The sequence below is a fragment of the Theobroma cacao genome, chromosome 1 (assembly GCF_000208745.1).
Source record: "Theobroma cacao cultivar B97-61/B2 chromosome 1, Criollo_cocoa_genome_V2, whole genome shotgun sequence".
Classification (NCBI taxonomy): domain Eukaryota; kingdom Viridiplantae; phylum Streptophyta; class Magnoliopsida; order Malvales; family Malvaceae; genus Theobroma; species Theobroma cacao.
The window spans coordinates 9,430,342-9,454,083 of NC_030850.1; the positions used below are offsets into that span (position 1 = coordinate 9,430,342).

At 34.2% G+C, this 23,742-nt stretch overlaps 5 protein-coding genes across 6 annotated transcripts; 1 reads left to right on the forward strand and 4 right to left on the reverse strand.

The window, feature by feature from the left end:
* LOC18612117 lies at positions 5,714–9,860 on the forward strand. The gene is made up of 8 exons (XM_007048726.2): positions 5,714–5,932; positions 6,392–6,601; positions 6,694–6,831; positions 6,977–7,055; positions 8,524–8,592; positions 8,733–8,808; positions 9,434–9,490; positions 9,581–9,860. The coding sequence occupies exons 2-8, from the start codon at positions 6,398–6,400 to the stop codon at positions 9,669–9,671; spliced, it is 714 nt and encodes a 237-aa protein (XP_007048788.1). The 5' UTR covers positions 5,714–5,932; positions 6,392–6,397; the 3' UTR covers positions 9,672–9,860.
* On the reverse strand, positions 11,182–12,728 carry LOC18612118. The gene is made up of 2 exons (XM_007048728.2): positions 11,945–12,728; positions 11,182–11,844 (listed from the first exon to the last, which is right to left on the reverse strand). The coding sequence occupies exons 1-2, from the start codon at positions 12,278–12,280 to the stop codon at positions 11,416–11,418; spliced, it is 765 nt and encodes a 254-aa protein (XP_007048790.2). The 5' UTR covers positions 12,281–12,728; the 3' UTR covers positions 11,182–11,415.
* LOC18612120 (senescence-specific cysteine protease SAG39) lies at positions 14,105–15,703 on the reverse strand. The gene is made up of 2 exons (XM_007048730.2): positions 14,884–15,703; positions 14,105–14,789 (listed from the first exon to the last, which is right to left on the reverse strand). The coding sequence occupies exons 1-2, from the start codon at positions 15,320–15,322 to the stop codon at positions 14,197–14,199; spliced, it is 1,032 nt and encodes a 343-aa protein (XP_007048792.2). The 5' UTR covers positions 15,323–15,703; the 3' UTR covers positions 14,105–14,196.
* Positions 16,498–19,745, reverse strand: LOC18612121 (V-type proton ATPase subunit D). Of its 2 annotated transcripts, none has more exons than XM_018114387.1 (2): positions 19,557–19,745; positions 16,498–17,717 (listed from the first exon to the last, which is right to left on the reverse strand). In XM_018114387.1, the coding sequence occupies exon 2, from the start codon at positions 17,704–17,706 to the stop codon at positions 16,921–16,923; it is 786 nt and encodes a 261-aa protein (XP_017969876.1). In that variant the 5' UTR covers positions 17,707–17,717; positions 19,557–19,745; the 3' UTR covers positions 16,498–16,920. The 2 variants fall into 2 exon arrangements, with proteins under 2 accessions (XP_017969876.1, XP_017969875.1); XM_018114386.1 differs by having other exon boundaries at positions 19,537–19,741.
* Positions 21,820–23,430, reverse strand: LOC18612122 (senescence-specific cysteine protease SAG39). Its single transcript, XM_018113956.1, has 2 exons — positions 22,599–23,430; positions 21,820–22,504 (listed from the first exon to the last, which is right to left on the reverse strand). The coding sequence occupies exons 1-2, from the start codon at positions 23,035–23,037 to the stop codon at positions 21,912–21,914; spliced, it is 1,032 nt and encodes a 343-aa protein (XP_017969445.1). The 5' UTR covers positions 23,038–23,430; the 3' UTR covers positions 21,820–21,911.

The following is a 23,742-nucleotide window of genomic DNA, read 5'->3' on the forward strand; positions in this document are numbered from 1 at the left end:
AAATGTTTCGAAAAGTTTGATTTGGTGGCTCACATATGAAGATAGTTAAGATGACTTCCTCTTCACCTTTTTCCTGAAGTACAAATGTTTTTCCCTCTTACTTTATTTTCATATACTTATTCACATACACCATCTTCTCTTGTACTGAAGTACAATTATTTCTCTCTCTTATCTTATTCTCGTGTACCTGTTCACATACATCCTCTTCTCTTATACCTATTCAAGTACATCTTTTTTTTTTTAACTTATTCTTATATAGCTTTTCATGTATATTTCTTCTCTCTTACCTTCTACTTAAGAATAAATCTTATTACACCCAATTACTTCAATAGTTATTTGATGAGTTTTTAACCGTTACTCATTATATATAATAAAATGATCACTTTCATATCCACATAATAGGTTATGGTAACATTATTCATATTAAAACTCTTCATAATAATGTTATTTATTATGCACATTAAAACCTATTCTTAAATAATTATCATTTTTTGCACTATAAATAGAGCTTTCACATTCATTTGAGAGGCTCTTTTTTTCTAGAGATATAACATTTTCACTTAGAGCTTCCCTTTTTAACTTTTCTCTCTAACACTCTTCTACTTCTCAACTTCACTCTATCATAGCCTATTCTCTATCTACTTCAAGATCTTCCCCTTCAATCATCCCTCCACCACTTTCTTACTTGCTTGCTGAGTTTTCTCTCCCTTTCACAAATTGTATATATAATTAATTTTTTACCTTTTTTAAAAATATATATGTTGTCTCAATGACTATTCAAAAATTTTTAACTCTTATTCTTATTTGTTTTTGACCCTTTTGTTGTTGATTAGCTCTTTCCCTACCAGTTGGCTCCTCCTAACCGCCATAGGGCTGGCTTGGTGTGGGAAGGCCAACGGTTTTCCTAAAACTCCAAACCAAGCGATCCGCGTCCAGCATCAATATATACTCTAAAAGTAGTTTGCTGCACCCGACCATGCAACCCCTTGGGATCTAATCTCATAGCCTCCAACGGTATTTTTGAGAAATGACGTGGCACTTGAAACCTTTGTAACTTTTGCTCCATTTTTGCCCAATTGAACTCGTCTAAGCTCGAAATATTTGCAGGTTGAGCATGATAAGCGGAAGCAGCTGTTTTTCTCAATTCCTCTGCAATCTCATGGTTATGGTTGGTGCGAACTTTACACATAGCAGTACCAATTAGTGAAAAGAAGACCAATATTAAGAATTGGCAGTGCATGTTTGTGGAAAAGCAAAACTATAAAAAAAAAAAAAAAAAACGTTGGAGCACTGGTAAAATAACCTTTAGAGAACAATTTATAGAAACAGAATTCTAGTTTTTTTTTTTTCTTTCTGAAGAATTCTAGTTAAGTTAATATCTGATACTAAAGTATATAGTTGATAACAAGTCAAATTATATCAGGTGACTGAGAAGAATATATTCAAACAAAGTCAACTTCTAACTTGTTTTGCTTTCAATTGACCAATTTACATTTTCTCACAAATATAGATTTACTTATCCAATGTAAAATTAGATCTAAATGTTTAATTTCATCCTCTATTCATATAAATCATGCAAATCTACAAATAATTTTATAAAATACAAAACTAGCTTACATAAATATATATAAATTTAAAATATAAAAAAGGACTAATATACTTTATTATATTATTAATACAATTTAAAAGATAAATAATATTTTCCTTGCATTTTTTTCTTATAAATATGGACAGAATATATATATATATAAGTAAATTATTGGTAGTAAATTATTGGTATATATAGATGAGTAAAAATTGGTAATATATGGAAAATTAATGGATATATAAGCAAATCAATAGTATATTAATCTGTTAATACTGTTCCAGATAGGTAATATTGTTATATATGTAGGGGGTGATCAGATGAGTAGTGAGGGAAGGAGACACCGGGGCAGTAAATAGGCTTGCTGATTTTTATGATTGCTGCAAATTGAGAAGACTTTTCTATATATTTTGTAGGCTTGAGAGGTGGAGAGTTTTGATGCTAGATTGTGACATGAGAATTATTAGGATTGGACAGCTCTGATCAAGTGGTTCTGCGGATTTGGTGACCGTCCTCCTTCATGAGTGGGTGATTGTTTTTTCAGCTGGCTTGGTCCTTGAAGGTTTCGCGCAAAGGGATGTTGATCGGGTCTTTTTGGCTACGGTCTTCTTATTATGGATCCATATTTGTGAACACTTCTGGCTTGGTTGATTGGATTGACCTTGATTTCTGAGTGCTGGAGCCATGTTCTTCATTTTAGTTTAAATGTATAAGTTGATGTCATGGGGCCATTAGCGCTAGGTGTGGCATCTTTACTTTGGTCATCGATAGACACTCTACTTATTTTCTCTAAAGTGCTTGGAGTGAAATTGAATTAAAGTCGGATTTATTCACATATTACTTAATACAAGATCATTATTTTTTTAAAAAAAATTAATTTGATGAAATACGTAACATCACCATTTATAAATCAATCAGAACTCTTTTACTTACTCGATGTGAGATTTTTAAAATCTTATTTAATTTCTTTCCAAAATGATAGGCATGACATTAATCTGTTGTTATTGCCTGTTTTGATTTTGTGGAGTGTTGGTAATTAGTTGGAGTGATGCTCCTATCGACTGCATGTCCTTTTGGTGCAGCAAGAACTTATTGTGATGCACATTTAGGCTGGAATTTTGATTTGTTACTATGGATATATGGATAAGCTGAAATGACAGCTCCTTGAATTGTTGGGATGCCTTATCTTTTTACTTTGAGGCAGAATGCTTGTTGACGCAGATTAAGATGATTTCTTTGTTTTAGTGTCACGCCCAGTTTTTGTAATAGGGATGCTTAGCTACGGTTCATATTTGCCTGTAATGTTTTTGATGTAGTTTAATAGGATTTGAGAGATGTCATAGTTTTTTGAGTGATATTGTACTTTGTAATTTTACAATTTTTAAATTCGAATCAAACACTATATCACAAAAAGTCTTTTGATAAATTAATTTTTTTTATATAAATTAACAAGAGATTTGAAGTGATATATGACTGATTAAGACTAATAGAATTGCTTTTCAAAAAACACTAGTGTTATGCATATAACGTAAGAGTGACATAGTTAAATTGCCAGGGTTTGGTCGTTCTTTGTAGCAAAATATGGTTGAAGAGCTTGACACCTTCAAATTCTCCAGGGTTGAGCCCAAGATAGCAGCCACACAGATGTTGGTGTGTGTGTATATATATATATTTTCATCCACATCTCCGGTCCATCACATAGTAGCCTTCCCTTGGCTTCAGTTCCTTGAGCCAATTTTCCCCAGTATAAATGCATGTGTATGGATCTAAAACTCATAGGTAATTAATAAATTAACAAGCCCTATTGATTGATATTATCAAATAGGGCATTTCAAGTGAATTTTTTAGATAATTAATTAGTGTTATAATATACGAAAAATTTGAAGGCTAAATTATGAGTTGAATTTTGAATCCAAGTACTTATATGAATAAAATATTAATAAAGCACATATATGCCAAGATTAATTACTTGAATTAATTTATGTATAACAATAATGTTTTGTCCAAAATATAATAATAATAAAGCATTAATTTAAGGTCTATCAGTTTGGTAGGTGTCATTGAAAACACTGTTCTGTATAAATTACTTGATCAAATCCTTAATCATATTCAGAGTTATTTCTTGGATATCTCATATGGAAACTATATAAAACAAGGAAAAAAATAGAATATAAATTGTTCAAGAAATATTTGAAAAAGAAAAAGTCGTAAAATTGGTAACGAATGTTGATTCCTGTGCCAATGTTGGGCTTATCAAAAGGTTTTCCTCGAACCATACGCTTGTTCTGCCACTTTCCCAAGAAGGCCAAGCCCACCAGCATTATTGCTTTCGACAAGCCCACCGGTCCCGCCCACCGCTTCCGAATCACCCAAGGGCAACAGGTGAAGAAATTTAAGCAAGAAAAAGAATTGTGAGAGATGAGAGTTTTAATTATTCTAATTCTACACAGGTGCATTTTGCACACATGTTTTATTCTTGATATGATATCTTGCTACTATCCTAACCACTATTGTTGTATCTTGCTTTATGTTATTCAAGTATAGTACTTATGTTCTGCTTAATGTTGTTCTTATCTGACATGCTTGGTGATCAGTAACTCTGTTGTTCAATGTCTGTTAGTGCTTTTGTTACTACTCTAGTTTGCAGCTTGATGTTCTCTGGATATGCTTGTGCTTTTGTTGCAATATCAGCTTGATGTTCTTGTGCTTCTGCTACTATATCAGCTAGCCAATCTGCATCTGAGTATGCATATAGGACTAAAGGCTTTTGAGATAACAGTTCGAATTCTAAAAATAATGTTGCTTTTAATATATCTTAGAAAAAAATAATAAAACAAATAAAAGTACAATTAACATACCCTTCTAATGCTTCCATCAATGATGTATAGGATAATTTTCTTTAAATAAGATTTTTTTTAAAGTAGAAAACTCTCCTTAATTAAGTTCGTCCAATTATGCCATTTCATACATTTCGCTAGAAAGAAAATAAAAACCTTAATTTTTTTTTCTTTTTGAAATATTTGAATAAGGAATAAAGAGGAGTATTCAAATAATTTTGAAGCTTATTAATTCTCTTAATGAAGAGTTACAATCATTGACTTAAATCTTGATACTTTATAAGATTCATGAAAAGTGATTTTAACTTATAAGACAGAGAATAGAGTTAAAATAATTAAATTTATTTTTTTTATTAAGATGGTTCAGAAGTTTGATATAAAAGGTTTTTTAAAGTTTAAAGGCTTATATGACCAATTGATTATGATTTTCTAAATAGGTTGCCTGGTTTTGTGATAAATTTGTAACTTATTCAATCAGGAGAAAAATATTATATTATTTATATTTTTCTTTCTTTACAAATATTAGTTTATGACATATAATTATAAAATTATGATATACTATTTTGAAAACTCTTCAACTATTTATGAAAAGATAAATAAATTTTTATTCTTTTGTTACGTTCAATCAAATTTGTGTAACGATAACTAAATCATCATTAATCAAATATTTATTATTTTCATAACCATTGACATGAATGATGAAAATATTATGTGATCATATTATTATGTTACATAAATATACTATGTTACCATCTACTATGACATTTAACGTGCCATATTGCTATGGTTGATATATCAATGTTGATATAGTAATTCTTTTGATTACAAATATATAATTTTTATATTGATTTTAAATAAATAATATAATATAATAGATGTAATAAAATCTAACAATGATAATAATATTACAATATCAGTACTAGATTGTACTACTATATTTTACTTATAATAATATATAAAAATCTATTCTATTTCCGTGATTGTTATTTTGTTTCAAAATATTTATAGTATCAATTAATATTTTAATTATTTATTTTTCTATATTACATTCTTATATATTTGTAATTCAAAATATTTATATAATTCATTATAAAAGTATAGTAAAAAGAGGAAGGAAGATTATAGTGAAAGGGAATGTTGAAGAGAAAAACTCTGTAATCCATATATATAAAATAAAATTTGGAAGTTTGTTTTTAAATTTATTATATATTTTTCTAACGATAAAGAAATAAAAAAAAACCTTTTTTAAAAAACCAACAGTAGCAAGCCGTGCGCCCTCGGTGTACGTTAGCGGATAAGGTAGAGGAAATATATGAATATGCATAGAACAGCCCGACTCGTCATCATCATCGAGTCGGCGCATGTTAGCATAAGAATCAGAATTTCTTTTCTGGTCGTGAAGCATGTTTGCTTCTTCAGAATTGTGATTAACATAGAAATCCGTTGATCGATCTCTTCTCCGACTACTTTCGGTTCATCGAATCCCTTCCTCCTCCAATCGAATCAATCGGTCGGCTCTTTTCACCTTAATTTATGGATCCAATCTACTGTCCAAATTAATCCTATGATCTTTTTTATTTTAATTATTGTTTTGAGTATTGTCAATATGATGTTGATATAGCTATTTATCTTTAATTTTTTTGATTCGTTATTATGTTACATAATATGTTTTTTTGGATAAATTAAAAAGGGGAATCGATTTTCTTTTCTTTATTTTTATTTTTATTTTTATTTTTATTTTTTTAAACGATGAAAGTTATGATGTTACAGTTTTAAAGAAATTCTAGATCAACTAAATGAGCGAATTGTTGACTTTTTTTAGACAACTAATATGATCATAATTGTAATTGATTGCTTTCTATCTGCAAATCCAAGACTAACCATTTGGAGCAACTAACAAACAAGTAGAGCTATGATATAAACATAGATATTGACTATATTGCATCTTTTTAAAAAAAAAAAATTCTAGAGCAATATGTATGTGGAGAAGAGATCGAGAAACATAGTGGATATGAGCAATGTAAGGAAACCTCCTTCATTGGTAGACCTTTGCATTAGGACAGCAATAGATAACGTAAGATACCTTGGGGATGTTGGCGAGACAGATTCACATCTTCTTGAACGTATTCTACCGCATTGTACAATGGATCAGTTAATACATGTTGAGAAGAGTACAAAAGTAAGTTGACTTTCATAGTTTGTGCTACAATATATATATATTTGGCTTTGATTATATTTATTTTAAACGGATTGATTGATTGATTGTTGTAGGGAAGGGATCTCAGTCCAGTAACTGATAAACTGTGGAAGAATTTCTATGAGCTGCAGTTTGGTCGTGCGAGTACAAATCTTGTAATTGAGAGGATGAAGCTCAAGAAAGTTTCATTTAGATGGAGACAGTTGTATGAGGTGATCCTTTAACTTTCTTTCTTTGCATGCCATCTTCTCTGATAGCTAGGTCGTTGGTGGAATTTGAGGATCCAGCAATGTGTCTTTTCTTAGAGATATGCACGCTGTTAGACTTCCCTACTAAAGTTGCATGATTTATTTGTAGGCAAAATTGAAGGACGTTCAGGAGGCTGAGAACAAAGCAATTGATCGGCTTAAGCAACTATACAAGAAAGAAGATGCTAGTATGCTCCTTATTTCCAAATTGTTAATAAAAATATAATCCATGGTTTTGACATGATACTTGCTTGCTGCATGGTTTTGATTTTATCTCTTAGACATTTGTAATTACTGGTTTGGTTTGCATTTAGGGGTCATTACCCGTGAAATGGTGCCCCAAGCTTTATCTTGCAAGCACTCAAGTCTTTCGAAAGAGGCCACTTCATTCAAAAAGTGCTGAAGGTTGGAACTATTTCTTGATTACTGTTCCTAGGAGCCTGCATCAAGCCAAACTTGCACTGAGAAGTGGCCTTGTGCAGTCCTACATACTTGGGCTAATAGATTGGAGAGTATTAGAGAGTCTGATTTGTGGTAGTCGAGTATATATTTCTATTAAAATATTAAAGTATTGAATGACTAATAAACCCTTGACCTAAGATAGATTTGAAAGCGAGAGGTAATTGATTGGAGAGAACTAAATAGTCTTCCTTGTGGTAGTCTCCTATGTGTTTATGTTAGAATATTAAAATGACTTATATACGCTTTACTCTAATTACTCTATTATAAATGTTCAGATTTTATTTTTTTGGCTTGCAATAGGATTTTTTTCTTTACTATTATTTGCAGTATCCTAAATCTGACAAATTGTGGGCCTTTTCCATTGAACATTTTAAGTTATTGAGCTATATTAGGATATTCATACTTTACTAGTGTGTCTCAAGGAATCTGATTCATATTAATGAATAGGCCACCAAACAAGTACTATGTCCCATTCTTAAATCTCTCTCAATATCCCATCCCCTGCAGGATTGGCAGACTTGGCTCCATTTTCTAGTTATGCGCACTGCTAAAGGCATTTAGTACTTGCACAATTCATCAGATGGCTGATGATGTATATTTGCCTTAAGTTACCATTAGGTGTAAAAAGGGGGATGAAACCCACCATACTAGGCTAGTAAAACCAATTTCACTTTGATCAATTGAATGTTTCCTTTTCTTATGCTTCAAAACTTTGAAATGGAAGGAAAGCTCCTTAGATGGCATGGAAGTTGAATTGACAGAATTTGTAGATGTTTTCGGTTGTTGGCCTATTATTTTCTTCAATCAAATAATTTTGATGAATAAAATTCTTTAATTTATATGAGGTCCACTAAGATTTTTGCCTGTGGTATTGTATAAATAAGTATTCATTTTTATCATGGCTGTGGTGTCATTTGAGTAATTCTGTAGATGTCTTCAGACATGAATTGAAAATGAAGATGTGTGAGTTATATAAGAGAACCATTCATGTAGATACACCAATAAAATGAATTTGTTGCAAGGGAGCTCTTGCTACATCATCTGCTCTTCCCTAGATTATAGTTCCACAAATTGCAGACAAGAAAAATAATTTGGTTGCCTGTCTCTTGTCTGTCTTGGCTGTAAATTATTTTAGTTCAGCTCTTATGCTCTGTGCAGGATCAAAATTTCTTACCTTGATTTCAATTTTAATAGGAAAACAAAGCCGGCAGGTTCAGCTTTGCACAAAGGTTCCGCCTTCAAGCAAAAGAAGCTTTTTCGCTGGTATATATAGCCATGTTGTTTGATCTAATCCATTGGTCTCTTATTGGAATATATGCAACTTTGATCTTTGCGGCTGTTAATTGAAGAAGGTATTTCATGATTTGATGGTTTTATTTATAAAATCTTAATACTTCTTCTAGGAAGTGGACCTGGCTACAATCTCTCCTATGTCAAGAGCAACATAATGAAGAAGGCGAAGATAGATCTTATGAAGAGGTAATCTTTCCTTTTCTAATATTCTAAAAAACCTTGGAGAAAGGGAAAAAGATTGCTGCAAATATAGCAGATAAGGAAAATTTTCCTACTTCCTCCAAATGTTAGTAAGATTGGAGTTTATTTTTCTTATTTTATAAGAACATGTTTTATAGCCACCTGGAATTTGAGTGGCGATATTGATTATGTTATGGCATTAATGCTCTAGCAGCTAAAATCATGAGTTGGAATTCATGAAAATGCCTTTAACCGATAATTTATGATTGTGACGGTACAATTCTTGATCATGTTCCTTTTTTTCCCCTGATTGTTCCCTTTTCTGGTTGATGGATAAGTGCCTTAATAAAAAAGTCATAGTCGTATCTGAGACATCCAAAGACAGTCTAGCTTTTCCTATAGTTTTTAAAATTGAAATTCTTGGTTGTATTGGGACAAAGTGGCTCAATTGCTGTTAAACATACACGATAATAACAACTATGCAAATGCTGCTATCAGTCCTAAGATTTTGAACTTGTACAATGCTTGATTATGCTCTATGCCTAGAATGATTGGGATTAAGGTTTACTTCATCAAGTTGGATATTTGTGGAAATTAATTATTTCTATCTTCTCCTTCTATCTTTAAACAGTCAAGAAGTGAAAAATCTTGCAGCCATGAAGAAAAAGGCAGTGCAGACTCATCATAGGTAATATTCTAACCTGTACATTATTCAATTTAAATAAAATAGCCATCCATTGATTTGAGTCCATCATTACATTGGCTTCTTGAAACACAGGGGTACCACCATAACAAAGTCAAGTGGGTTATGTGGAAAGAATTCTGCTTCAAGTTCAAAGCTTGCCAAACCTTTAGACAGAAGATTTTAGAAGCATGTTTTTGAACATTTAAAATGCGCAGTCCCAAAAAGGTTCAAGTGCGCTCCTCTCCTTTCTGTTTTCTTTTCTTTCTCTCCCTTTTTTTTTTTGTTTTTCCCTTGTAATATTTGGAAAGTAAAAATAGATGCATATGTAATTTGATAAATTTTATTTTCAATAATGTAATTATTTTCTAAGGTTTGCAATTTCTATATCTTGTCATATAATCATACCCAAAGGACTTGTTGCCTTTACACAAAGGTCATTAACGAAGAACAACTAGGACTCGTCATGGTCAAATTTTCAAGAATCTCAGTCACTGGTCAAACAGAAAAGATATTGAAATTAATGTTGATACCTTTATTCTAAAGGTGTCAATTAGTGTAGGGTAAAAATCAAAGTCTATTTCAGTAGCTTAACTTCAACTTGGGGCTAAGAATGACAGTGTACTTTTATGGTGTTACGGCAGAGGGGCATAGGATTGAAAATCAAATACTGAAGAAATAAGTGTTGAGTTTTAGTGAATACCAACTTTACATTTACAGAAGCTATTTATGTGCTGTAGAAATTTAAGAATTGAATATGATAAGACTGTCAAGCACACACATATTTATAGTTTCGAAAAGTGGTTCAGACCACTTTATTATTGCTTCAGGTATTATAGTTGCTTAATGCTGTTAATATTTTCTCACATAAAATATTTAATTAATTGGTTTCCAACAGGAATAACCAAACAAACAGGGAAAAATAAGCTCTTTGAAAAAAATTAAGTTTCAATGCTTTCCATCATTACCAAACAACACTTCAGTAAGAATGATTTTACATGTGAGCAAAGTCAGTTATTAGTTTAGTTATGCTTGGGTTTAGGAGATGTTTAGAGCTTCTTAGTGGACTGAATCAGAAACAATAAGTTTTTGGAAAAACACAGCACGGTAAAGCCCCTCAGATGGAAGTACTGTAGAATGTAAAGAAAACATGAAGGTGCATACAGCTTGCAGCTTTGGTTTCTCTCAGGCAGAGATCAAGAAAGTGCAAGGACAGCTGTTGCTTAGAATATTGGACTTCTTTTTGTGGTCTAATCAGCTATGGTGTCTTCTTCTGCTAAATTTATGGAACTTTTCTTATGGGTTCTACTCCCTTTTGCACTATATGTATAGTTAGTTTCAACCTAATTTTAACTGAGTGTTGCCCTCTCCTATGTAGTCAATGCCCAGAGTTCAGAAGAACTTCATATATCAGGGTAAAGTCATTAACATATATTCTGTTTTAGTTTCTTAGCCATCCTTTGTGGATGGTGGGTAAGCGTTGCTGATCTCATTTGATAGAACACATGACACACAAAAGGGAATGCTATGTCAGCAACCTAATTCATTAGTTTGCTTCCTGAAACATGGTAAAACCCTACCACAATTCATAAGCGGTGGGCTGCTGCAGTCATTTAAGATGTGAAAATAGAAATCCCTAAGTAGAAGGTTTATTTGCACTTTCATTAAATAGTATATACCCTTGCTTTATATTTGCATTGACAGTGGTATATAATCTGTAAAATTTGAATTAATATCTGAGAAAATTTCAAATAACCACAACGAAATGAACAGTTGGCTTAAAGAAGTCACTGTTGTCTGTGATACTGGTACCATGTAATTGAAATAAACTTCAAAAAGAGAACATTTAGTCTAAATTTTTACCAGTACATGAAAATTTACATAAAGCAGGAAAATCATCCTCTTGAGTGACAAGTTGGTCTGATCTAATTCTAATCTGTATGGTTTGTCTCTATGTCTTGTTTCCTGCATGTAATTGAACAGGCTAAACACGCAGCAAAGACAACTGGGAAAATATTTAATTTGATAGGGTTATTCTCGTGTTGCTTGAAATAATTGTACTCCACTGTTGAGAAAATGCACTGAAACACAGCACAAATAAATCCAAAAGTTTCAGCAAAGTTACTGAATATTGCTTTGTGAGGAAATGTATAACAAAACCTTCCTGGCCGAGTCCATGAAACTATTTCCTTTCGACTTTTATAAATAAGCTCACCAATGCAGATAAGCAAAGCTGACAAAGATGTTAACAAACCAATTAGCGCATAATGTGGCTGACGTGGAGAAGAAAGTTGATCACAGGCTGCTGTCAAAGTCTCCAGAACCAGGTTGGTGATTACAAAGCCCCACTTAGAAGCAGCCTGAAGAACAGAGTTAGTCTCAAGGTCGGATTGAAAAGATGAAGGAATAAAAAAAAAAAAAAAAGAGAATGTTGCAAATGAATAAGGGGGAGCTTCTTACCCTTGTAAAGCAGCCGTTTATTGTTTTATTAGGCGTGCCTTGGTCATTAACAACAGTTAAAACAATATGCTGTGTTGGAGGAGGAGGAGATGCAATGGGGTTTGAGTGGAAAGAGTCCTCCATGGAGGGAGTGTGATTTACACGAGGACTGATGGTCTCATCTTGCATAGTTAGCAGATCACCTGTATTTTCGTCTTCCGTGGGAAGTAGGTGATTATACTCACTCTTGAGACCAAGTAGATTAATTATCAAATCCTCCCAGATCTCCTGCCTCATATCGTTGCTACCGGCCTTAGATTCACTTCCTAGCTCGTATTCTTGCTGAGGCTGCTCCATACACTTGTGCTTCAGATCATCATCATAATCTATTATAAATACTTCATCCCCCGCATCTTTTTTGGGTATGGGGATTCTGGTATGCTGTCTTCCGATGTTCAAATTTCCTCCCTTCCTTTCTCCCTTTCTCACTCACAAAAGGGGGGAAAAGGTTGTTCACTGGTTCTTTGTCATCGGCAGGGAAGTTTGTTCATTCACAATAATAGGTCAGAAAGTTTATGCTATGAATCTTTAGACTCATGATTTCCAGGTAGATTTTAACTTGGCAGAAGCTTATTTAGTGTCAAAAATGGCTGCGACGAAATGTCAACGCCCAGCCTGACCTCGAGCCATAATAATCAAAGGTACTGGTTTTATTTCTCACTTTCCACCCTTGAATAGTAAATTATTCACTTTTAAACGTACCCTTTTCTCACCTTTTCTTGGCACTTCCATTTCTGCAGCTATTTCTTTGTGGTAAATCTTAATCTCATCGGAAATTTTGACACTTGGTAGAAGCTTAAGGAAGGTTAAGTTCGGTTACACAAAAGAAATGTTGGAAAATTTCAGTTGAACAGAAATTTCTTTTTCTTGCTCTATCTATCACAGGCTGATTTGCTTGCTAATGTTCTTGCCATACCAAATTTTCAGTAATTTTTTAGCATTCCACAAAGCCGTTGATAGGTTCTAATGATATGCTATTTGTTTCATTAGTATGACGACAAAATTGGCCCGATAATAACAATCACAAGTCCGTAATGAATTGACGAAGATAGAAGTTCAGGGACCACTTTGAATCTTTTCCTGCATAGCAGAAAAGTCTTGTCTCAAATTGCAGAGATTTAGTCTCTGAGTTGGCTCAAACCTGCATTGGATGTTCGTTCCCAAGAAGTTAAAGAGTATATTTCTCTCAAGTGTGTATTGTAAACTCGATTAAGTATATAAAATTGTTTGTATGCACACCAAGCTGAAAAATATATACTTTCAACTGCGAACAAATAACAAATAAATTGTACCACTCCCCCTTTCTCTTTCCTTATTTCCTAGTTTCTAATTTTAATCGTAGATTTGTGATTGAAAATAATAAAACAAGGATATGCAAGTGAAATGAGGGGGTGTATAAATCATTATTCATGTCTATGATTACGAAGCCCCATCTGGAATCAGCCCACGTATCTATCAGAATGAAAAGCTTTAGGACTAACTAAGTTACCTTAAATTGAAGCTCAAATGTTGCAAATTCAGTGGAGCGTTCTGACCTTTGTTTAGGGTCTGCCATCATCATTTGTAACACTCAGAACTTAATGATCCGGTGGAGGCACAAGGAAGCAGTGGACTGAATCCTCAACAAAGGGAGCTTAGCTCACATATCTTCATGAATTGCAGGGAGAAGCATAGTGGCAGATCATTTCTTACTTCATATTGGTGAGGAAATAGGTGATTATACTACTCACTCCTCAGACCTGGTAGTTTAGTTCTCGTTTCTCCTGTTCAGTTATCAAAAGAACTCATGCTGATAGTGCTACAAGTCATCATCTTGTTCACAATTTCTATTAGTTATGGCAGTTTGCTCTACTCTTGCCCTCCCAATATCCATACTTCCTTTGCATATGCTCTCTCAAAATCACAAAAGGAAGTTTTAGACAGAAATGGATATTAACTCCATTTAATGTAATCGCACTAGTTTTTCACATTTAGGCAATAAACCTCAATTATATCAATGTCATTTAAAATAAAAGAATAAGATGCGTAAGTGAGACGACAATAGACAATAATTTTTAATATTATAGAAGTCATTCGTTTAGTAACTCCCTTCTTTTACAAATACAAGCATAGGGTATTGAAAATAGGCATCAGGGTTTCTATTGGTCTCGTGTTTGTTTTCACTTTTTATATTACATGGAGAGCAGAACAAATATAGGCTCTGCTAATAAAGTTTATGCAGTAGGGTAAGAAGCTTGCATTGCTATGCCGCAAAGGCCTTCCTTTGCATCAACATCTCTCTGCATCCTTATATACCCCTCTTCGCCCCAGCTAGTGCCCCAAGAGTTCTTCACCAACCAATACTTGGTTCCATCATCATCGGCTCCATAACCAACAGCAGTAACACCATGATCTAGGTCAGTGCCACAGTCTCCAGTGAATACACCACTGGAGTAGAACTGGAATTCATACCCCCCAGCGTCAATAGCAACGGAAACCGGTTGATTTGCAACAGCCTTCTGTAATGCCTCTTCATTGTTGGCTGGCACATCTTCATGCCCATTTATATTGGCTGCATGGTTGGCTTCCTTGTTGGTATTGCATTTGCCATCAACTCCTTTGTAGGGGTAGTCCGATTCAGTTGTTAGGCCTTTGTTGTTTTGGATGAATTGGAACGCATCGTCCATCAGACCACCTTGACAGCCTTGATCCTCACCTTTGGTATCACAGTCAACCAGCTCCTGCTCAGACAAGGAAATTAGCTTACCTGTTGTTAGTTTAGTTACCCCTTCCATGGCTGCCACAGCAGAAAACGCCCAACAAGATCCTGATGACCATTACATCAACAGTTAGAACTCGGAACCAAAAACTAGTAACATTTTGGTAATATTAATCTCTTACTAGAAGGAATTTGAACATACCACACTGGCCTTGGTCCTTGATAGGAGTTACAGCTCCTTTCTTTCTCCAGTCCATGGTAGAAGGCAATGCAGTAACTTTTTCATATTTGAAAGTTGTAGCCTGGTTGGAACAAATATGGCCCTTGAATCTATTTCGAGAAGCAGTGAACTCGTCGTTTGTAAGATCTGCAAATTGATTGACACCAAGCTTGTAAGGTTTGTCCTTGGCGCGATTGAAAGAGTCAATGCGTGCCACATTTTCTTTGAAAATATTGAAACGTTGCTCCCTCTCATTGTTGTCCTGGTACACTCGTCCATAACGGGCCATCCATTGCTCATGCCTCTCATACATGGATGCATCTTGAAGAGTGCGCGATGTGGCTTCACAAACTAACGCACCGACTATGAAGATAAAGGCCAAACAAATGCATTGATGCAGCTGCAGGTTTTTGAAGGCCATAGCGGAATAGCACCTAGCTAGCTTGCTAGAAATGAAAATTAATGACTTGGAAAAATGATGAGGCACACTAACTCTGATGAATTCTTAGACTTATATACTCCTAATTTTCCTCAATTGCACACTTATTTTAGCCTTCTAGCTGCTTTCAGGACACGTACGTCCTGTTTGTCTACGTGCCCTCAAAACCCTTCTGATAAAGACCTGTAATCATAACTATTGCTTTGACAAATATGGTACAATTGTTACAATTAAGTTAAATCCTTTAAATCTGTTCTAGTTGAATGGTAGACTTGTAGTTTATCATCATTGCAAGTGATGGTTTAGGGGTTACAAAGTCTGATTTTGTATTCAAATGCCAAACAAAAATGCTAGCTCTCACACACCGTGCCGTTTCATTTATGTGACAATTAAGGAAATTAATTAAGCAGTCTAGTTTATTACTCAAAGCATTATGAAGTCCACATCAGATTAAAGAAAAATGCTAAAGTAGATATCTATTATTATCGAATATTATGTTAACTAGACAAAAAAAGAAAAAGAAAAGAAAAGAAAATGGCCTAATATTTTATTTAGTTATAAGTTATGTCATTACATATACTCAGACACAATATCAGCCAAATTTAGTAGGCTGGTATCGCCATACATATAAACAAGTGGGATAACTTGCGTGGTAATGTCCTTGCTCTCAAACAAATAATTAGAACCAATCTGGTTAGAGAAAGACAATGAAGCAGGATATGCTGACCATTTTATCATAATGGTAGACTAAATGTAACTTAATTACTAGCTTAGATGTTTTTGGCAATATCATAAGATATGTAGAATATACCGAAAACTAAGCTCACGTCCCTCTATGTGTGTTCATATAAATTGATTGAAATGCTGGAAATTTTCAATAATTAAGTCAGGAAAACGCTTTATTTATACTTGAAACTTTTCTGAAAGTAATGTACTGTTGCTGTTCTGATTGTCTGGAAATTAAATAGTTGGGATGATCATGTGTATTTGTTATTACTACATCATCCCTAACTCAACCCAATAATATCCCATCCGGTACCTCTTCCATGAATCAAGAAACTTGATGATAATCTATTAACATATAATCTAATTTTCTTCCACTGATATAAGTAAAAATGCACAATGGTTTTTGGATAAAGTGGGGCCAAAAAAATCCATGACAGGTAGAAAGTATGGTCTGAAAATTAATCAACAACTCAACATAAAAATACACCCAGCTGCACAAATGTGCGCACTGCATGCACACCAAGCAACTGTTTTCCAGCAATCCACTGCAAACAAAGTTGTAGGTCCTACAGACTCCCTCATGAGAGACAGTGATTATATCTATATGCATACCGCGAGAGCCTCCCCCAAGTATACTGCAGTAATCAACAAAAAGACCATTCAGGCAACATACCTTAGAGCCTTGAAATGATGTACGTCTACCGACAAAAAAAGAAATGGTGAATGTCTGATCATTAAATAATACACATTAGCATATAACATTTATTCGGAACAGCACCTAAATAAATAAAGGAACCCCTCGCCATCAAACAAGCACCAGATCCTAGGAAAGGGAATACAGACTAGCCTCTTCGTTAAAAAATGATATCTTCGTCCTTCTCCATGGCTGCAGATAACAAATTGTGAGCTGAATTGATTGAAACCCCTTTTTGCAAGGAAATTTTCTCTCCAAACTGATCCTCAGCAAACTGCTTGGCAGCAGCAAGCTGTCTCTCTATTTCCCTCTTCTTATAACCTTGTATCTTCTTTAACCTAAAGAAATCCTCCCTTTCAAGCTCATCCAACTCTCCCTTAATGTAACTTATCGTATTCTCCAACCTTGGCTTCACAACATTCTCTAAAGCATTAACTCTGCGATTTGTGGTCTTGATTGCCTCATCAAGTGTTAAGAATGATGTCTGAAGAGAAGCAAGCTCAACTAGAACCTCAATTGCTTTCACATAAGCAGCACGGCACTGTTGAACCTGTTGCCCCCCTCTGGCCAAACCAGTCAGGTCATTCTTGGTCTCACCATCTGTAAAATACTCAAACTTGGGAAGCTTCACCCCAGCAACATTCTCTTGTCGGGATCGAACTTTGAGAGAAGCATTTTGAACATTCTCAAGGACAATGTGTTTAATGTTCTCACCAGCAACATACTTAGCCTCGGTTAGGGCAAACGAAGAGGTCTTCATAATGTCTCCCATTGATTCTTTTGTAGAGACTATCTTCTTAAGAATCTGACGAAATTGTACAGTTAGGGCATCACTCTTCTTCTTGAGAAGCGCATGACCTCTTGTAGCACCCACAAGCCGAGCTTTCATGATTCCAAGCATTGTAACAGTTGGAACCACATTCAAGCGCTGGCTTTGACCGGACATCTTTCAGATATCTGAACCATGAGAAAATATAGGTAGGATTAATAAAAATAGTTAACAAAAGAAAGTTTCTTAGCCTACCTTCAAACAGAAACAAAATATATACCAATTATACTGACTCTTTAATCTTAAAGGCACATCTCAACTTAAGCTTAATTTGTCAACACTTTAGTTAACAGTTTTACCAAAGCAATCTTCAAAAAAAAAAAACAGTTTTACCAAAGCACTTAAATTGGACAAGCAGTTGCATCTAAGGTTCTGCATCAAAAGACTAGAAGACAGAAACATGGAGCAGTAAATAAGAAGTCAAATCCTATTAATTAATTGTCCAATGCATGCATCTTTTAAACAAGAATAGCAATATTTGGCCATCAAAATAAATAGAAGAATAGGGCAAGTTCAACTATAATACCACCAAACAAATTTGTATATTAGACAAAGTTTTATAGCATCATATGTAGACAGAAGCCCAAAAAACACCCTTAGTACAATATTCATATTTACCATAGCCAATTTGCCCTTATTTCATTCTTTCTTCTTCTGTACAGCCGGAAGTAATTCACCAGCAAATTTAGCTTTATAATAAACCTTCACATATCCAATTACATTTTTTTTCTCCTCTTTCTTGTTTCTTTCCACAGTTTAATAATCTAAACATCATTTTTCTCTCTTTACAAAATCTTCTCCAATACAAACATGATAATTAGTTTGGAAAAGTAATTAAAAATATTTTTTTTGCATGTGTGAGTGCCCATGAACGCCCTAAGTATCTGTTTAGAATTCCGGAGTAAAATTTTCAAACCTATTTGCACAAAACTAATAACTAAAAGCCCAAAAAAGCATAAAATTTTACTAAAACAAGAAGGACAGCAGTATATATATATCCCAAATTCTATACATATATAGATGTGTATGTGTGTGTGTGTGTGTGTATATATATATATATATATATGTATGTATGTATGCATATGTATACATACATACACATATTTATGAGTATCTAGTCTATGCTCATGCAACCATATCTAGTAAGATCCGCTCAGCAAAATTCCACTCACAATTCAGCATCACATGCAAAACCAGAAACCATTATGGAAAGGAAAAAAAAGCCATCCAAAATACGAGAACAAACCAAAAGCACTACCACAAAATAGAGTGATGGTGAGTACCTAAGATTCATGATCAACACTCCAACTCAAGTGAGTATCAAAAATTCATGATAGACACTAGGACTCCAAAAGATCATGGATCACACAGATATTCTCAATATTATAACAAATCAAAGGGGAGAAAAAAAAAATAGAACCATTTGCCCCTATAATGTAATTCTCGGGCTAAAGAAATTTTCTGTTTTATTTCTTTTGGTTTGGCTAGTTCAATGAGATGTATGCTTGGTGCTTTGGCGACACAGGTAGCGTACAGAGAGAGAAATCTCCCATGTAAAGGATAGGACTGATTGGACTCAATTCCAGTAAGGCTTCAATACAGCTAATTTTTTCATTTTTAACTTGTTTTTAAACTTAATTTTCAAATCTCCTTGCATTTGAGTTGAATTGAATTATCAAAATGCAAGCCACGATTATGAAACTGGAATCAGATTCGAGAATTTTCTAATCAGAATACAAAATTTTCTCCTTTTAATCTTCTAATCGGAATAAAAAAGTAACAATTAAAATGTGTAAACTTAAATGAAAATTCCACCGATCAAACACTCCAATAACAAACCCCAAATCAAATTATCAAGTATATATATCTTTTTTAAAAACGAAACTGAGATTTAAAACAGTGAATGAATGAAATCAAAGGAGAAATTCGAAATCGAGGAAGAAGAACCTGAGAGAGACCGTCTTTACCGGTAATCAGAGCGGAGATTCGCCGCCGGGGTTCGAACTTGGAAGAATGAATTATGCCTGGAGAAGTATTTTTAATGTAATTTGATTTTGATCCGTCGGTGGGAACTTGGAACGTGATCGAGGAAGGTGGGGTTTAAATAGGTGGGTCCCAGATGCCACTGCACTGTTTTGTCTGGGATTTGGCGCTTCATTACTTGGCTCCTTTGTCGGATCCTCTTTAATTACACTAATTTTACTGTACATGGGTGTGATCCGAACTGGCAAACATGACCCGACCCGATTTCTTCCGTGTTGAAATCATGCTCGTCCAATTTGATTTGGTTAATGGACATGTATGATAACACCACGTGTCATAATGTATTCCATATCATTTACGCTACGATGGTATTATTTATCTTAATTTATTTGACAAATATGATAATAATATTGAGGCATTTGAAGTTCTTTAACCAAAATAAGACTTCCATTTGAAATTTAAAGAAATTTGAAAAAGAAAAACATTTTGACTACTCTCTCAATTTTATTTTCTGTGTTCAATTTTTCTTGGAAGTTCCAAAATCATGTTTTTTTATTAAAAACCATGAAACATCAAATTTATAAAAAAATTAATTTTAATATAGTAAAATGGGATAAACTCAAAAATAAAATTAATCTTGTAAAAGTCAAATAAGAACAAAAAAAATATGAAAAAATCACTAATTTCTAAAATAAAAAGTTGATGTAGTTCAAAATTATAAAATCCATTTTGAGACTCAGAAGCAGTATCTAATATTCTTCCAAACAAATTAATCACCTGTTATCCATAACAATCTAAATATCATATTCTTGTAATATGATCATATGTTTTATTTTTATCCTTAAAACTTTCAATTCATATAAAAAAAATCATTTTATCAACTTAACCATTAAAAAAAACGTAAAATGTATTCAATTTCAAAATTTTATCATACTTTAACTCAAATTTATTAAATTTGAGAATGAGCATTTTGTCTCCAAATAACAAATGACAATTACATATATAGTTTGATTACTAAACTATCTATGACCCTAAACACTACCCTTCTTTGAAGCTAGATTGCACAATCCTCCTCCATCATCTTTTTCATCATCCATAACCCAAACCTGTAATTCCTCTTGAAACAATGTTCCAAGTCTGTCACGACATGCGTGGAGATACAAAGGAAATCCAACTTTACTTGGAAATCAAACCTATAATTCCTCTTGAAACAATGTTCATGTCTGTCACTACAGGTAGCTCTTCTTCCAAACCAACTTTTGATATTGGTTCTGCTGCGATAATGTTAACAAGATAGTCTTTGTTCATGCTAGTCAAATGAAGATGTAGGTGCTGGTAGTTCACATCTATTAGATTTGATTATGAGAATCTAATGACTAAAAGTGGATCTAGTAGTGAACTTGAAATGGACTGTGATGAAGAAGAATAATATGATATTACTAGTAATGGTGTTGATTGGATGTCTGAGAATGCTAATCAAAATAGTCAATTAGATGGTAACGAGAATATTGAGATTGAGGATATGGTGATGCACGATACCCTTGATGAGTTATTTGAGCTTGGAACTGATGTTGAAGAGACGTATCATGGAGGTTCTGATTTTGATAGGGAAGGTATAGATAGCCATTGATAGGTTTATGGCAAAAATACCTTATGCCCTTGATGAATTAGGAAAAGGAAGACTTGTTAAGGACACATTGTTTAACAATGTTGATCACTGAAGGGAAATCCTTACGAATTATGTAATCCAAAAAGGACAAAGATAGTAAGGATCGAAAATGACAAGACTAGGCTTATAGCTTGGTATGAAGAAAATGGTTGTAATGGGAAGATCCATGCATCTATTATTATTGCTGATAGAAAAACATTTAAGATTAAGATATGTGAGGGTGAACACACTTATTCAAGAGTCGACAAGAATCATATTACTAGATCAAGTGCTTGGATAGTAAAAAAGTTTGGCTCTTAAGTTGCATGTTGAACCAAATATGTCATAACTTAATGCAACATGAATTGAACGAAAACTATGATTTGACTATTTACACTCTGTAGATTTCGTATTCAGACAATGAACACCAATCTTAACAAGTGTTTAAAAAAATAGAAAAGAGTGGGCAAGGGAGGGAACTATTATACAAATCGCCATTGACATTGATTAAGGAAGTCAATCCTTTAGTAACAGAGAAACCTTTTTCTTAGTTTTCATAAAATTATACATCTGTATGACGGTTGAAATTAAACATCGGGATTCCCATATGGGCTTCCAACGTGTTTGTTGGCAATGTTCATAGTACATTAACAAACACAGCAGCATATATAAAATAGGAAGGAGTGTTGGTTTATGCAGTAGGGTATGAAGCTTGCATCGCTATGCCACAAAGGCCCTCCTTAGCATCGACATCTCTCTGCATCCTAATGTAGCCTTCCTCGCCCCAGCTAGTACCCCAAGAGTTCTTCACCAGCCAATACTTAGTCCCATCGTCATCCACTCCATAACCAACTGCAGTAACTCCGTGATCCAGGGCAGTGCCACAATCTCCGGTAAATACTCCACCTGAGTAGAACTGGAACTTGAACCCCCCAGCATCAATAGCAACAGAAACCGGTTGGTTTGCGACAGCCTTCTGTAAGGCGTCTTCGCTATTGGCTGGCACATCTTCAAATCCGTTTATCTTGGCCGCATGGTTGGCTTCCTTGTTGGTATTGCATGTGCCATCAACTCCTTTGTAGGGGTAGTCCGATTCAGTTGTTAGGCCTTTGTTGTTTTGGATGAATTGGAACGCATCGTCCATCAGTCCACCTTGACAGCCTTGATCCTCACCTTTGGTATCACAGTCAACCAGCTCCTGCTCAGACAAGGAAATTAGCTTACCTGTTGTTAGTTTAGTTACCCCTTCCATGGCTGCCACAGCAGAAAACGCCCAACAACATCCTGATGAACATTACATCAACAGTTAGAACTCAGAACCAAATAGTAGTAACATTTTGGTAATATTAATTTCTTACTATAAGGAATTTGAACTTACCACACTGGCCTTGGTCCTTGATAGGAGTTACAGCTCCTTTCTTTCTCCAGTCCACGGTAGAAGGCAATGCAGTAAGATTTTCATATTTGAAAGTTGTAGCCTTGATGGAACACATATGGCCCTTGAACCTATTACGAGAAGCAGTGAACTCCTCGTTTGTAAGATCTGCAAATTGATTGACACCGAGCTTGTAAGGTTTGTCCTTGGCGCGATTGAAAGAGTCAATGCGTGCCACATTTTCTTGGAAAATATTGAAACGTTGCTCCCTCTCATTGTTGTCCTGGTACACGCGTCCATAACGGGCCATCCATTGCTCATGCCTCTCATACATGGATGCATCTTGAAGAGTGCGCGATGTGGCTTCACAAACTAACGCACCGACTATGAAGATAAAGGCCAAACAAATGCATTGATGCAGCTGCAGGTTTTTGAAGGCCATAGCGGAATAGCACCTAACTTGCTTGCTAGAAATTAATATTGATGACTTGGAAAAATGATGAGGCACACTAACTGTGATGAATTCTTAGACTTATATACTCCTAATTTTCCTCAATTACACACTTGTCTTAGCCTTTCCAGCTGCTTTCAGGACACGTACGTCATGTTTGTCTACGTGCCCTCAAAACCCTTCTGATAAAGACCTCTACTCATAAATATTGCTTTGACAAATATGGTATAATTGTTACAATTAAGCTAAATCCGTTAAATCTGTTCTAGTTGAATGGTAGACTTGTAGTTTATCATCATTGCAAGTGATGGTTTAGTGGTTACAAAGTCTGATTTTGTCTTCAAATGCCAAACAAAAATGCTAGCTCTCACTCACCGTGCCGTTTCATTTATGTGACAATGAAGGAAATTAAGCAGTTTAGTTTTCTTACTCAAAGGATTGTAAAGTCCACATCAGAATAAACTTATGAGAGACTATGAACAAGGTAGGAGAGTTAACCAAGGCATGGTGAGTACATTGCATTTTAATTATAACTAGCTTTGGCAATATTAATTTTTGGTGGATTACAAGACGTTTATTTGTTTTGAAATTGGAATCCATAATCTGGTCCATGATTACCATTTGAAGAAGACATTGTTGGTTTTTATTATTATTATTTGAAAGATATTATCAAACACGTTTTTTTTGAAAGGAATA

Coding starts and splice junctions, on each gene's coding strand:
- LOC18612117 (XM_007048726.2), top strand. CDS start 6,398: ATGTATGTGGAGAAGAGATCGAGAAACATAGTGGATATGAGCAATGTA. Junction 6,602..6,693: donor ATGTTGAGAAGAGTACAAAA/GTAAGTTGACTT, acceptor TGATTGTTGTAG/GGAAGGGATCTCAGTCCAGT. Junction 7,056..8,523: donor ATACAAGAAAGAAGATGCTA/GTATGCTCCTTA, acceptor CAATTTTAATAG/GAAAACAAAGCCGGCAGGTT.
- LOC18612118 (XM_007048728.2), bottom strand. CDS start 12,280: ATGGAGCAGCCTCAGCAAGAATACGAGCTAGGAAGTGAATCTAAGGCC. Junction 11,845..11,944: donor TAAACGGCTGCTTTACAAGG/GTAAGAAGCTCC, acceptor TCTGTTCTTCAG/GCTGCTTCTAAGTGGGGCTT.
- LOC18612120 (XM_007048730.2), bottom strand. CDS start 15,322: ATGGCCTTCAAAAACCTGCAGCTGCATCAATGCATTTGTTTGGCCTTT. Junction 14,790..14,883: donor CAAGGACCAAGGCCAGTGTG/GTATGTTCAAAT, acceptor AATGGTCATCAG/GATCTTGTTGGGCGTTTTCT.
- LOC18612121 (XM_018114387.1), bottom strand. CDS start 17,706: ATGTCCGGTCAAAGCCAGCGCTTGAATGTGGTTCCAACTGTTACAATG.
- LOC18612122 (XM_018113956.1), bottom strand. CDS start 23,037: ATGGCCTTCAAAAACCTGCAGCTGCATCAATGCATTTGTTTGGCCTTT. Junction 22,505..22,598: donor CAAGGACCAAGGCCAGTGTG/GTAAGTTCAAAT, acceptor AATGTTCATCAG/GATGTTGTTGGGCGTTTTCT.